The sequence below is a fragment of the Cyclopterus lumpus genome, chromosome 11 (assembly GCF_009769545.1).
Source record: "Cyclopterus lumpus isolate fCycLum1 chromosome 11, fCycLum1.pri, whole genome shotgun sequence".
Classification (NCBI taxonomy): domain Eukaryota; kingdom Metazoa; phylum Chordata; class Actinopteri; order Perciformes; family Cyclopteridae; genus Cyclopterus; species Cyclopterus lumpus.
In genome coordinates, this window is record NC_046976.1 from 12,811,480 (window position 1) to 12,825,380 (window position 13,901).

At 42.0% G+C, this 13,901-nt stretch overlaps 1 protein-coding gene across 1 annotated transcript; it reads left to right on the forward strand.

Annotated features, from left to right (window-relative positions):
* The first annotated feature begins 673 nt into the window (after positions 1 to 673).
* Positions 674 to 12,214, forward strand: satb1a (SATB homeobox 1a). Its single transcript, XM_034545395.1, has 11 exons — positions 674 to 732; positions 1,415 to 1,644; positions 1,735 to 1,911; positions 1,995 to 2,121; positions 3,391 to 3,514; positions 4,700 to 4,811; positions 5,260 to 5,786; positions 7,097 to 7,294; positions 8,475 to 8,630; positions 10,331 to 10,534; positions 11,306 to 12,214. The coding sequence occupies exons 2-11, from the start codon at positions 1,428 to 1,430 to the stop codon at positions 12,212 to 12,214; spliced, it is 2,751 nt and encodes a 916-aa protein (XP_034401286.1). The 5' UTR covers positions 674 to 732; positions 1,415 to 1,427.
* Positions 12,215 to 13,901: the final 1,687 nt, after the last annotated feature.

The following is a 13,901-nucleotide window of genomic DNA, read 5'->3' on the forward strand; positions in this document are numbered from 1 at the left end:
TAATATCAGTCAGCCAGTTCCTTCTTGCACTGCTCCACTTTGTTACCATGGAGAGCTCCAATACCCTAAAGACAATAATAAGTGCGTGCACAGCATGCGGCAGAAAATAATAAATAGATTTATGCGCAATTGTCACATTTAATACATTTACGGAGCGCGCTAGTGAATTCATTATTACACCATATGCTAATGCAGCTGGGTCCGCGTATTTATGAGTCTGTGTGTGGGTGTGTGGGTCTCTCTCTCCCCCTCTTTCTCTCTCTCCCTCTCCTCGCGTGCGCATAGGGCTTTGAAGTGTAACCAACAACTGCTGTCCCGGAGTCAGTGCTGTAGCCGAATATGTGATAGGGGATGTACTCCAGCAGCTCCACGCCGTGTATTGTTCTCTCTAGAGCTTGATCCACAGTAGCAGCGTGTGCTCTGGATGGGAGGGTCGCTCTGAACTTGCGCTGAGGCCCATTTATCCGTACACCGGAAAGCGAAGCGCGGTCGGAGAACAAGGAGGGATCACAGGCAAACTACTTAGCGAGTAAACACGACATAATGTCGATGGTACAGAGACGATTAGTGTGAGTGAAAGGACGCATAACGACAGCCGAGAGAAACGGGTCTGATCCTCAACTGGAGATCAATGGAAGCGAGGATAACATATGGATACAGCCGATGTCTACAGGGACGGGCTTTCGATGTATGATGGCAGGTCGGACATGCACGTTGTGCCCACTAAAACAGGTTGGTTTCGCCTCGATCAAACTTCAGCGCCATGAGACGTGGGTACGATTAGCGCGCATTTAGGTGCTGAAGATGAACTGAATCACTGTCGCTTACAGCGGCGCGCCGGGAGATGACAGCAGGTTTATTATGGGAAGCTGCGCTCTATCACTCACTGGACTTTTACTGGATTTAGAGGGTTGTCCTTATATCGCTGCATCTGGTTGAAGGTCGTCCACTATTACTGATCCGGATATCCTTCAGATCTGTGTGTGTGTGTGTGTGTGTGTGTGTGTGTGTGTGTGTGTGTGTGAGTGTGTGTGTGTGTGTGTGTATGTGTAACAATTGTGCTTTCTAGTTTCTTGTTAGAGGCGGAACTGTAAATAACTGGAGACAGCTTTGTTTCACACCCTCTCTAGACGCTCACCAGGTTTTCTAATATACTTTTTGCTGTATTTATGTTTGCTTTTATTTAATTGCTGTGAAGACATTATGCATCTCACCTATATATACCCTGATGAAAACATTATGTTTTTCATTGCAAAATCTACTTTGAATTATATGTAATAGTTTCCAGGAGCATAATAAGAGGCCATCATAAACTCACCGTTGACCACCAGATACTATCAAGTTAACATGAGGGATTTTTATTAGGGTTTCTCATACACTGGTTTATTTTTAAGCATTTGTGTCTCTGTATTAGTGTAAGACCACAGATGGACGCCCTGTGTAATGGAGCCAAGAAACCCGAGGGCAGTGATCCCGTTTTAGACCCCCGGCCGCCTCCTGCCAAGCTGGCTCGACTGGAACAAAACGGAGCGGGACCCTCGGCCCAGGAGAGGAGCAATCAGGGGAGTCCTTTGGCCAAAAACCCCTGTCTGGCACAGAAACCCACCGCAGTGAGGCCACAGAGCAAGAGCTGGCACAGCAAAGGTATATGGGCTGAAACGTGATATTTTCAGTACAGTGATTATGACTCCCACGTGTCATCTGATATGTTCAATGTCCTTTCCATCACCTCAGGGAGCCTGCTGCCTGTGTTCTGTGTGGTGGAGCACAAGGAAAGCCCTCAGGAGGGAGAGAGGAAAGAAGAACACGCTGAGTTTGTGTTGGTCAAGAGAGATCTGCTGTTCAACCAGCTGATAGAGATGGCCCTGCTGACACTGGGCTACTCACACAGCTCTGCTGCACAGGCCAAAGGTACATAACACAAACGTGCACATAGAGTTAATAAAACAAGTCCACCATTTTCTCACATTTTTCACATTTGTGTGTGTGTTCAGGTCTCATCCAGGTGGGAAGGTGGAACCCGGTGCCTCTGTCCTGTGTAACAGATGCTCCTGATGCAACAGTGGCTGATATGCTGCAGGATGTTCACCACGTTATCACCCTTAAAATACAACTGCGCAGGTAGGAGGCTGGGAACACATCTAGGAATATATCTGTCTAACTTATTTTGTCTGTGTGGAGTGTACATACTCTACCTGACCTGTATGTGTGAATGTGAGCAATAGACTCAAGACTGGTTTAGTACTTCTCAGCATTTTGCTCAGTGGATGCTGGGAAAGACTCCAGCCACCCACTATCTCTAATTTGTATCAATAAAAGAAAATAACCAAAGGGCATGGACCAAATCAGACCCAGCAGGAAATGATTAAACTCTTATATTCGATCAATGCTATTAAATTAATTTTAACGAGTGATTTTAGTTGCTTATCGCAATGAATATTTATGAGGATTTTAATGGTGTATGACATATGACATAAGGTATTTCCTTGGGTTACATTTCTAAATAATCAGTGTCCTCTATTTTTGACAGTAGCCCTGTAGTTGTGCTACATTTTGGGTCTTGGGTCAGTTCAACCGTGAGACATAGGACAGTGCAGTATATGTAATATCACAAAATACCAAATAAAATGTATTATAGGCTTTTTTTACAGGAGAAAAAAGTGGAAAAACACAGGTGTTACAAATAACATTTATGAACCAATTGAATTCATTTTATTATTTTCGCTTTTCCTACTGTGTCATGTCAACATGTCTTCCATAAAAAAGGGTTTTGGCTCAAAGAAAGAAGGAGTTGGCATCATGTATGTCTTCCTTGTGCTCATATGGGTTTAGTTAATTTAATAAGTGCTTTAGTTTCCCCACACAGCCCAGACTTTCATTCACACCCTTGAATGTGTGTGATACTGGAAACCTGCCTACCAATCACTCAGAGTTGCTCCATATGAGCAAGTAAAGAAGTGTTATTTTTTAATTTATTTTTAAAGCACTACACCAATTCTACACAAGTTTAGTTCACTCGTCACAAGTAGTACTAGTCTGCCTTTGCAGGGTTTCCTGGCTGGTAATAGTGGCAGTTTTTATTATTATACTATATATATATGTGACCAATTTGTTAGAATGTTGTTAGAATTTTGAAGCGTGTAAGAGATGATATTGTAGATAAGTTATAGTCATAGACTGTCTTTTAAATCAGACTTACACAGAAAGGAACATGTCTGTCATACCAGCTAGATCTGAACGTGTCCTGGAATAGTCCTGGAAAATTATCTCAAGATCTCATGTGTTTGTGAGTTCCCCAACTTTATGGAAATGCAATACTACATTACTGGACTACCCATTTAATAGATCACACGTATGTAATTCAAGTTTTTTTATTTGCTCTTCATCTAGCTGTCCCAAGTTGGAGGACTTGCCTCCCGAGCAGTGGAGTCACTCCACAGTGAGAAATGCTCTGAAGGAGCTCCTCAAGGACATGAACCAGAGCTCCCTGGCCAAGGAGTGCCCCCTTTCCCAGGTACATGACACACACACACACACACACACACACACACACACACACACACACACACACTTAGAGCATGCATACAAGAAGAAAGAAGAGAAATTGGACTGTAGTTCAAAGTATGCATGTACTGTATTTGCCCTTCCATGCCCTGCAAATGTATGTGTTTTTTTTGCCTCTTTTGACGCATGATGCAGAGTGTGTGGTCCAATAGTTGGACAGGAAGTCCAGATGCAGAGAAAGATAGGGTGGGGGGGGCAGAGCAGGAGAAAGAAACAGATAAAAAGAGATGGCTATCTCTTAAAAAGGCTGGGCCTGCTGCCTATCTTGATTATTTCAACTGCCAACCTGTCTGCCTGTCACTCTAATTGTCTGCCAGCCTCATCCACCGTCTTACTCTCACTCTATCTATCTATCACTCCACCTCTTTGGTATTTTGCTTTTTCTGCATTCTTGACTGATTCAGCAATAAGATCCAAATCTGGTTTTAAGATCTTGATCGTTTAATCAAGCAAATGATTAATTTCACATTAATCATGCAGTATTTGGGGAAGGCCTTTTTTTATGAATATTCATAATTATCAACTTAGTCTATCTGTTATTTTGCCAGAGGGACATCTACAATTTGCTAACTATCGTCTTTATATTTCTTCCTTCTCTGCTAATCTGATACTAGCCTAGCCTCCCTCCCCCATCTCTCTTTCCCTCTTTCCTTCTCTCCTATCACTTCTTTTACCACCTCTCTTGTTTGCAAGAAGCAGATTAAAAATAAATATGACAAGATGAAAGCTTATCAGATGTAAAGATTGCACAGGACAGTCTTTGAGGAAAAACGGTGTGTACATGTACAGCGTGTGTGTGTGTGTGTGTGTGTGTGTATGTGTGTGTGTGCGTGTGACAGAGACAGACAGAGAGCAGTAGTCTCTGATGACCTCTAGTGTTTTGTTTTATTGCACACACACACACACACACACACACACACACACACACACACACACTGTACATGTTCCCATAAAAGATCCCACACACTGACGCACTCATCTGTCTTTATTATCCTATTTACCTGGGGGTCTTTTTAATAACACAGATCTGAGTTCATTAATATCAGATGTGTGAACAGCTGAGACACCCAGGCCGCCCATAGCAGGAGCTTGGAAAATGTAATGAATTTCTATTGTCTTTTCCCTTCTGTTTCAGAGTATGATATCATCTATTGTAAATAGCACTTACTATGCAAATGTCTCAGCTGCCAAGTGTCACGAGTTTGGTCGATGGTACAAGCACTTCAAGAAGTCCAAATGCTTCAAGGGTGAGGGCTTTCAATCAAGTCTTCAAACATGAAGTGTGTCTAATAAGTCTTACAGCAAGCCATACTATTCTTTCTATAGTGTATTTACTAGGTACTAATCCCGATAGTGTACTGTTTTAACAGTTAGACAAACCATTTCATACTTACAAAAATGTGTACAAATGTCAGAAATTAAGATGTTTTCAGGGTTGTCCCCCCGCCACACACAATTGATTTGAAAATGTCCAGCTGTGAACGGCCCCTCTGTTTAATTTGTTAATTGCATTGTGGGAAAATAATGTTTGTCTGCAGCACACTCAAAAATATACGCCATTTTGACGCATTTCCAGTGTGAACACACCACATGCTAATGCTGCTTAGAATTAGTATCTAGTGCGTATTTGGGACACACTGTATCTGGTGTGTTAATAATTGAACATCTGTCTTTGCTTTCCTTTTCCTGCACCAGAGATTGACAGCGTCTCTGACCAGTCCACACACATCACCCTCACGCAGCAGTCAATCACAAGTAGCCCAGCCGATCAAAGCTCAACCCTCTTTTTCTCTCACGGAGAAGTAGCCAACATATGCGGCCATTCCCCCCTCGGCCTGCGACCACCTGGGATGGTAACCCAGCCTATCAGCTCCCAAATGGTCAACCAGCAGTTGGTGATGGCCCAGTTCCTCAACCAGCAGTATGCTGTTAGCCGCATGCTAGCTGGCCAGGGTCTCTCACCGTCCCCACAGCAGTATCTCAACCACCCGCCTGTAGGAAGGGCTCCCCCCGCCATGGTCTTCTCCAAAGCCCCTGATTCCCAAGCCCCACAGCAGGCACAGTGTGGCCCAGGGGGAGGTCCTGCAGCCGGGACATTGGCTGGGTCTTCTGTGGGGCCAACAGATGTGCCAATTGAGATCTACCACTGTGTGAGGGAGGAACTGAAGAGAGCTGGCATCTCCCAAGCCATCTTTGCTCGGGTGGCCTTTAACAGGACCCAGGTATGTAAGGAAGGAGGGGAGGGAGGGGGAGGGTGTTGAAAGCCATAAAAGGTTGCAACTGTTTGCTGGTGATTATCTTTTGGACGTGTTTTCTGGTGTTGCAGTTGTAGGTAAGTGTGTATTGTGAATATGTGTGTTTGATGGTTGGCACATTGGCATGGCCTTTGCCGCAGTGCCCCCTCCCCCCATGCATGTGTGTATGTATATGTGTGTGTTTGTGCCAGCCCTCTGCAGCACAAAGCTGGTGCCAGAACTGAAGCAGCTGCTGGGCCAACTAATCACAAGCCCTTTGAGAGAAGCTGTCTCCCTCTACCTCTTCTTCTGTCTCACTGTCCCTCCACCTTTCACTCTGGCAGCCCCTCTATCTATTTAATATCTACCCCTGATTGTCAATCCATCCTTTTTTTTTATCTTTCCCCTTTTCCTTCCTTGTCTCCCTCATTTCATATCCATATCTCCCTCTGCCATCGCCTCTAACACTAAAATACCACATTATCTATGTCTATCATCTTACATTCACCACCACACCCCACGCTCAGAGGACAGGCTAAGCCCATTGTTATTATTATTATTACCGTCATTATCATTTTCATCACAATGGGCAGAGCTAGTTATTATACACCCCCATATTTCCCCATTGCCAAGTCCAAGGTGCTTTGGTGCCAGCCATACAAGTTGGGCATGATGCCAAGATGCCATATAGATGTGAGGGGAGCATTTATCATTTGTCATTTCACGTAAAGCTGCCATCTATTTGGAAGAAGGGGTTTGCTGGGTGGATCCAAAGATGATCCATGATTTGAATAAGAAGGCTGTTTCCTCCCTTTTCATTTTACTGCCAGCGTGAAATCTGATTTATTTTCAGGAAGGAAGCCCTACAATCTGCATGTGATGTTTGAGGGCTTTCCTCTGTATACAGATATACTCAGAATAATGCTAGCTCTACAGGCGAGTAGCGTTCTTAGCACTGACTGGGGAACTGGCTCTGTATCATCTGTGAAATACTAAACTTGATAACTTGGCTCTTTGAATGAGATCCAGATTCGGATATGAGGAGATTCCTTCATTCATATGAGAAACTTTATATTTGCCGTCTTTGCATGTATAGGAAAATCCATATTTCACTGTAAGAGTTTTGTTTTATCTGGATGCACAGCAATGGAATAAACTAGAACCGTAAGATCATTTTGATTGTAATGTTCACAATAAGTTCACACAAGCAATCCAGCAGTGAATTTGACATTGCATGCATGTATCCTTGTGTATTGTTGGCTTACACTAATAACTAAATACATGTGTGCCTTTACCAGGGCCTTCTGTCAGAGATTCTACGGAAGGAGGAGGATCCTAAACAAGCCTCCCAGTCTCTGCTGGTCAACCTGCGGGCTATGTACAGCTTCCTGCAGCTGCCCGAGGTTGAGAGGGAGCGCATCTACCTGGAGGAGAAAGACAGAAGCCTGACTGGATTTACACCAAGCTGCAACAACACCCCACCAAGATCCACACAGGTCAGCCAGCAGAGAGACTAAATCAAAAAGTCGCAATGCTGCTGGGAAATGATTTAACTGTCTCTCTCCATGAAAGAGCATTGACATATCGAAGTGAGAGTCCTGTTAGGTTAATAAAAAACATAGATTGCTCTGAAAGACAATCGTTTGAATATATTGTACTAATAGAGACAAGTAAAGGACATAATCGACAACCGATTATAAATCATCATATTAGGGAGTCGTTGTGAAGCTTACAGACCTCTGAACTTTCCTCTAACAGCACCATGAGGTAGACATTTGTGGTTTTGAGGGATATATTTTAACAATGAAGGATATATTGCCAAGAAACTTGGTATATACATTTATGTTCCCTTACTAACAATGGTATCATAAACTGTACTTTTTGATCAAATATGTCCAAAACTAATGACATTTTTATCAGCCTCAGACAAACATCAGCATGGGAAGATGTTAACTTAGCAAGCTGACGCTGTTTTAAAGTGAAGCTTCACAGAGCAGCCTGTCTGATGTCTTTTTATTTTATCATTGTAGACAGAACAGCATTTAAATCAAAAGATTGGGAAGTATTGGAAATGACTAGCCACTAACCCATCCATGAAAACAAATTACAATATGGATGTTCCTGTTATTCTATCCTGTATTTTTCCAATACTGCAGAGCAGGAAAGATGATATGAACGGTGTCAGTGCAGTAGACTGACTCTAGCTTCCTCTTTTGCCATGTCTTTAATGAGTCCTCCATCATAGCTTCTATTTTCCTCTCTACTGTTTTCTCCCCCATTTCCTGGTATTTCCAATCTGACTCCCTGTGCACGACACTGCTGACTCCTTCTGTTAACCTGAAGAGGGTACAGACTGCCACATGTTTCCTTTAATTTACACAAAGTTCCAGCTGCTTCTCCTAAGGGAGGAGTTTTATGAAGAGAGAATCATGTGCGGTGGTTCATGCTGCCTCCCCAGATCAAACACCCCTTTGTATCAGCACCCCAAGGGCTACATTAAAGGCATGATCGCTCACCAGCTTCCCATTTCACCATACTCATTGGACAAAGTGCCTGGCCAAGCCGGCATTGTCTTTAATCTGTATTGGATTAATTTCAATTTGCTGCAAATGCCCAGTACTTAGACACTAACTGTGGCTCGCTTGTCTTTTTGTCCTCTTGTATGTCTCTTTTTAGTCAAGACTATCCCCAGTTACAGGAGACATAGGGTTGAGGACAGACAGTTGTGTTCTCAATGTCAGCGCTTCTATCTACGAAGACATCCAGCACGAGATGAAGAGAGCCAAGGTGTCTCAGGCTCTGTTTGCAAAGGTGGCCGCCTCCAAGAGTCAGGTACTTACTTGCTTGCTGGTGTGAATCTGATGAGCATGTCTAATCTTAAACACACATATTGCTCCCAATTTGTTGTTGATTGTTTAAATTTAGCTTTGATGAATGCATCTCTTAACAAGGGATAAGTAGTGTGTGTGGAGGAAACCCAGATAATCAACCCAGCTGCTGTACTCTGCAGAGGACTATCATCGGTGCATCAGACTGCTATTGTGTCCTAAATTATCTCTTTAACAAAAACACATGCACCCACACACACACACCACTTCTGCACATAGACATACTGCATGAGCACATGTATGCACACACAATACCACAAACACACACAGGCAAACAAATGCACGAATACACATACACACACGCATGATTTGAGTGTTTATTGTTCTCATTTTTATGGCGGCCTCATAAGCTTGTTATTGCCTTTTGTTTTGAGGATAATTTCCCTTCATGGAATAGGGGGATTTCAGCTGTCTCATTTTGTCTTCCTCTTCTGTATGTCTCCAATTCTCCCTTTTCTTTTTTTCTTTGTTTCTTTTGTTCATTCTTTCTTTCCTCCCTTTTTTCTTCCTTCTCTCTACTCATCATAAGATGTTTGGAGGTCATTCAGCGGTCATGCCAGTTAGACAGGTGGTCCAAAACCCCTGAGGTTTTTTTTCTATCTCTTTGCTGGCCTCCCTTTTTACTTTACTTTCCCTATGTTCTCTCTCTATGTTCTCTCTCTCTCTCTCTCTCTCTCTCTCACACACACTCATTCTCGCTCTGTATTACCCGGCTGTTTGGCAGGCAGAACCATGCTGGATCTCTCTGTTCTATCTGCACTGTGCATCTGGATAGCATTGTGTACTAGACTTGGGTTACAGCCAGGTGTGTGTGTGTGTGTGTGTGTGTGTGTGTGTGTGTGTGTGTGTGTGTGTGTGTGTGTGTGTGTGTGTGTGTGTGTGTGTACGTGCATATCAGCCTGCTTGCAAATGGAATCATGCTACAGTTCATGAATCTGAAACTAGCTTGGCTTCACGTTCCTCAATCTGCCATAAGTTTCTTCCCTTCGGAGGCAGAAACAAATCTCTGGCATATTTTGGCTCTGCTTTACAACATTAACTCATTTTGAATCAATTGAGTGTATAGTTTGTAGACCAAGGGAAAGTTCATTTTAGACTTCAACAGTGGCATTATTACCACATACAGTATATCTCTTTAAATTCAAATATGTCACTAAATGAATAGGTGAGTGGGTTTATGGGGGTGACTTGAATCAAAGCTCATACATCGAGATGATGTTGCCATGATGTTCCACCACTATGTTATCCTTATACTAGAGGTCCACACTATAGAACATAGCAAATTATTAGATTTTTGCTGCCAGAGAAACTTAAAAATGCCTTTTGTTTGTGCACACAATGTTTAAAGATATTTTGCACATGGGAGGTTAGTTTAACCTAAAACGTTAATATGTATATATATATATATATATATATATATATATATATATATAATAAGTTGATTGTAAATTACTTTACAATCAAGTAGCAGCTCAATTTATCGTCTGCACCCATAAACCTCTCCAGAAATAGATACCGTGTCTATCTATGGATACCTGTTGTGTTCTTATTATAGTGTGTTACAAACCATTTATTAAATGTTGATACCGCTTATAAATGCTAAATAGGGGGACATAAAGTAAAGTGTTACTGTTCCTCTTGTAGGGCTGGCTGTGTGAGCTATTGCGTTGGAGGGAGGATCCCAACCCAGAGAACCGGACCCTGTGGGAGAATCTGTGTATGATCCGCCGGTTCCTCAGCTTGTCCCAGACTGAACGAGATGCTATCTATGAACAGGAGAGCAGCAACACGACAGCACAGCAGCAATGCGCTGACAGGCTTACACTGCTCAGCAATGACAATACACTGGTGAGACTGAAAAAACAAGGTTAACACAGACTATTGTGCACTGGTAGATCTTGCTCGTCAGATGTAGAAACAGCCGTTTGAAATGAATTTGAAAAAACACCAGCAGCAAAGGCAGAAAACTCCTCCTAACTTTCCTATCATCATATTTTAGAAGGGAGCCTGTCCTTGTTATTTTTTGTGAAGCACTTTATAAAAAATAAATTTGAAAGAGAGTATATTACATTGAATGCCAAAAGATCTCTAGGGTGTCCAATGGAAAAACAGCACGCTAAATGCCACAAATGTCAGAAGAAAAAAATTATTACCACGTTAAGCGATGATCCGTGAGGATGATTAGTTTTCTTTCACTTCCATAGCTTGTGCATGGATGGATGGCTTGATTAAAGCACAGACTCACAGTTAATATCAAAAAAGGGTTGTGAATGTACAGTGTGTCATGTGCAATACCAGCAAGACAGAAATACTTTATATGCACTTTCACTTCAGAGCCTCAACAGACATGCACCCTTGATGGTTGCATTACAGATCACCTCACATGTGAAATTATTAAATAGCTTATATTAGTTCAACATTTTAAATAGACCTATTACTTCAAATAATAAAAATATATTTCCTTCTAGGCTGACTTCACTTCACATTATATACCATTAAACTTAAACACATTAATATCCACATTAACATAATGGAAATTAGTTGCCGTTGAAAATAATCCAAAAGACCAAATACAGCTTTTACTCAAATTACTTCTAATGTCTCTTTTACTCTCGTCAGTACCAACGCAACTCTCCGCTGCCACAGCAACACCACCTTCAACACCATCTTCAACCCCATCAACCCCTGCAGCCAGAGGCAGGACCTCACCTGTCTCCACGGCAACCATGTGCTGCGTCACCAGCTGAGTCGGAGGCGGGGAGCAACTGGGGGCACATAAGAGTACGTCTACAGGGCAGGGGCCGTAGTAATGGTGAGAGAGGGGACAGCAAGGACTGGGTTGAGGGGGGACAGGGAGAGAGAAGTAGTTTGGGAGGGGACTGGGGTTGTACTAGTAGGGTGAGGGACAAGGGTACAGAAAGCAAGGAGCAGGTGATGGATGGAAATGTGGGTGACGATGAGATTAACGAAATCCTCGGAAACAGCAAAGAGGAAAAGGAGAAGCTCTCTATGAAGTGGTCTGGTGTGAAGGATGAGGACGGAGGCGGGGTCAGGGTTTGTTCAGAGGCAGATACTGAGGTCGAAGGTGCAGATGAGGTCCAAGGTGAGGGGTTAAGAGTCTCCCACGAAGCACTGGGAATCCTGCAGAGCTTCGTTCAGGATGTTGGCCTCAACCCAGACGAGGAAGCCATCCACACCCTGTCGGCTCAGCTGGGCCTGCCCAAACACACCATCCGTAGATTCTTCAACAGCCAGGATCACGACCGGCATCAACATGACAGCCAGAGCCCAAAACAGATTAGAAACAACCAGCATGGCTGCACAGACCCAAACCTCTCGCAGACGGACATAACTGCAGAGGAACATAAGGAGGAGGGTGATAGAAAGACTGAAACAGAAGAAAGGGAGGAGGAGGAGGATAAACAAACAAGGAGAGATGAAGCAAGCAACATTACTGCTTTAAAAGAATCTGAAGTTGGCACTCAAACCATCTGCCCGATGAAGGAGGAGCAGGAGAGCTACATCTAACCCAAATCCAGTGACATTGGACATGGAGTACTGACTCACAGTGATTTGGTGTTTTATAAAGTCCTTTATAGTTTATAGTGTCCTCAAAGGCGGTGGAAAGACTAAAAGCTGACATATTCTATATGTTTATACCACAGCTTATAAGGATGCTTGTGTGCATACCTACACTGTACACTTGCAATAGAAAGCTTAGACAGCTCTCGGTTGATTTCAGCATCCCTACTGTAACTTAAGACAGAACTGTGACTGGTTGTGCAGATAATGTTATTACACATCGTTTCTGTGTCAATATATATGTGTGAATGGTACCAAGTACAGATTACATATCCCTGTTAAAAAACATTAATTATAGTTGGTTGACTACTGTTAGAGAAATGTTCACACCAGAAATGCCTTGTAGAAAGTGGCACTGCCAGTCTGTTTTTCTTTTGTGATTTCCATTGTTTTTGCGTTGTGTTTTGGATCAGTCATTTTAAACTGTTTCCTTCAGGAATCTCACTGTTATTGTATCTTATATTGTTGTTGTTTGTCACATTGTATTAAATATCAAGTTTCCTGATTCTTTTTTAAAATAAATGCTAGTTGAATTTGTAAATGATATATAGCTATTGGAATTAACCCTTTCATAAATGACAGGGCATCCTCTGCATTTTTTACTGCAGTGTGTAATAAATCAATCAGTAAAACATTGAGTTACCAAAATGATCAACATATGGACATCTACAGTGTTTCTTCTACAAATGAGTCCATTTGTATTCCTTTTTCTCAACTTGAATCACAAAGTTGTGTTGAGATTTAATTTGCTCCTGAACACATCATAGTTTACATACAGTGTTTGTATTGATGCATGCATCTATAAATCCCTCAAATAGCTAAGCTATTTTGGGTAGTGTTATGTTTACACATCTTGTGGTTGTCATATTGTACTCATTTACATGCTACTGATTTACTTACTGTACCGGAGGCATAGTGTGCTTTGTGGAGTGCACAATGTTTAATGTTTCTTCATGAAGAAAGATTGTGGACGAGATATATATGACTGAAGCTGTGCAGTGTGTGTACATGAAATGTTCAAATTAAATGATAGCACTTTCATTTGTAAAAAGAAAAAAAAGGCTAATTCATAGTAGTAATGTATATGTTTATTACTTAAATATGTTACAGTTGGAAATGTTTATTTCACAAACAATCTGTGTGAAATATATTTAAATGTTTTGAGAGTCCAGAAGCCTGGACGATCACTTTTAATAAAATAAAAATAAAAAACGTTCCATTTATATGTATAAATGAACATGCAAATAGAAAGTGGAATCTCTTCTCACGCATTAGTTAGGCATGATGTTTTTTCACAAAGAAATTCAGGTTTAAAACCTCAGAGGCTGAGATAGCTGGGAGGTAAAGTGCTATTTTGTCTTTCTGCTTCATAAAAAGATGGTTGCATAAGTAGCAAAATATTAGCGGATGACATTTAAACTGAAGATATTTTGTTGGGATAGGTTGTCAATACACATAATTGGATTTGGGACAGTGTATTAGATTTATCATGTTCGAAAGACGTCTGGAAACAAGTAAATAAGAGATGAAGCTCATTCGTCAGACTGCTATTTTAGGACAAGCAGAGGCCTGCTGTAAAGGACCCATTAAAGATTAAACCAATGATTCTGATGTCCACTGTCTGTACTGAAGT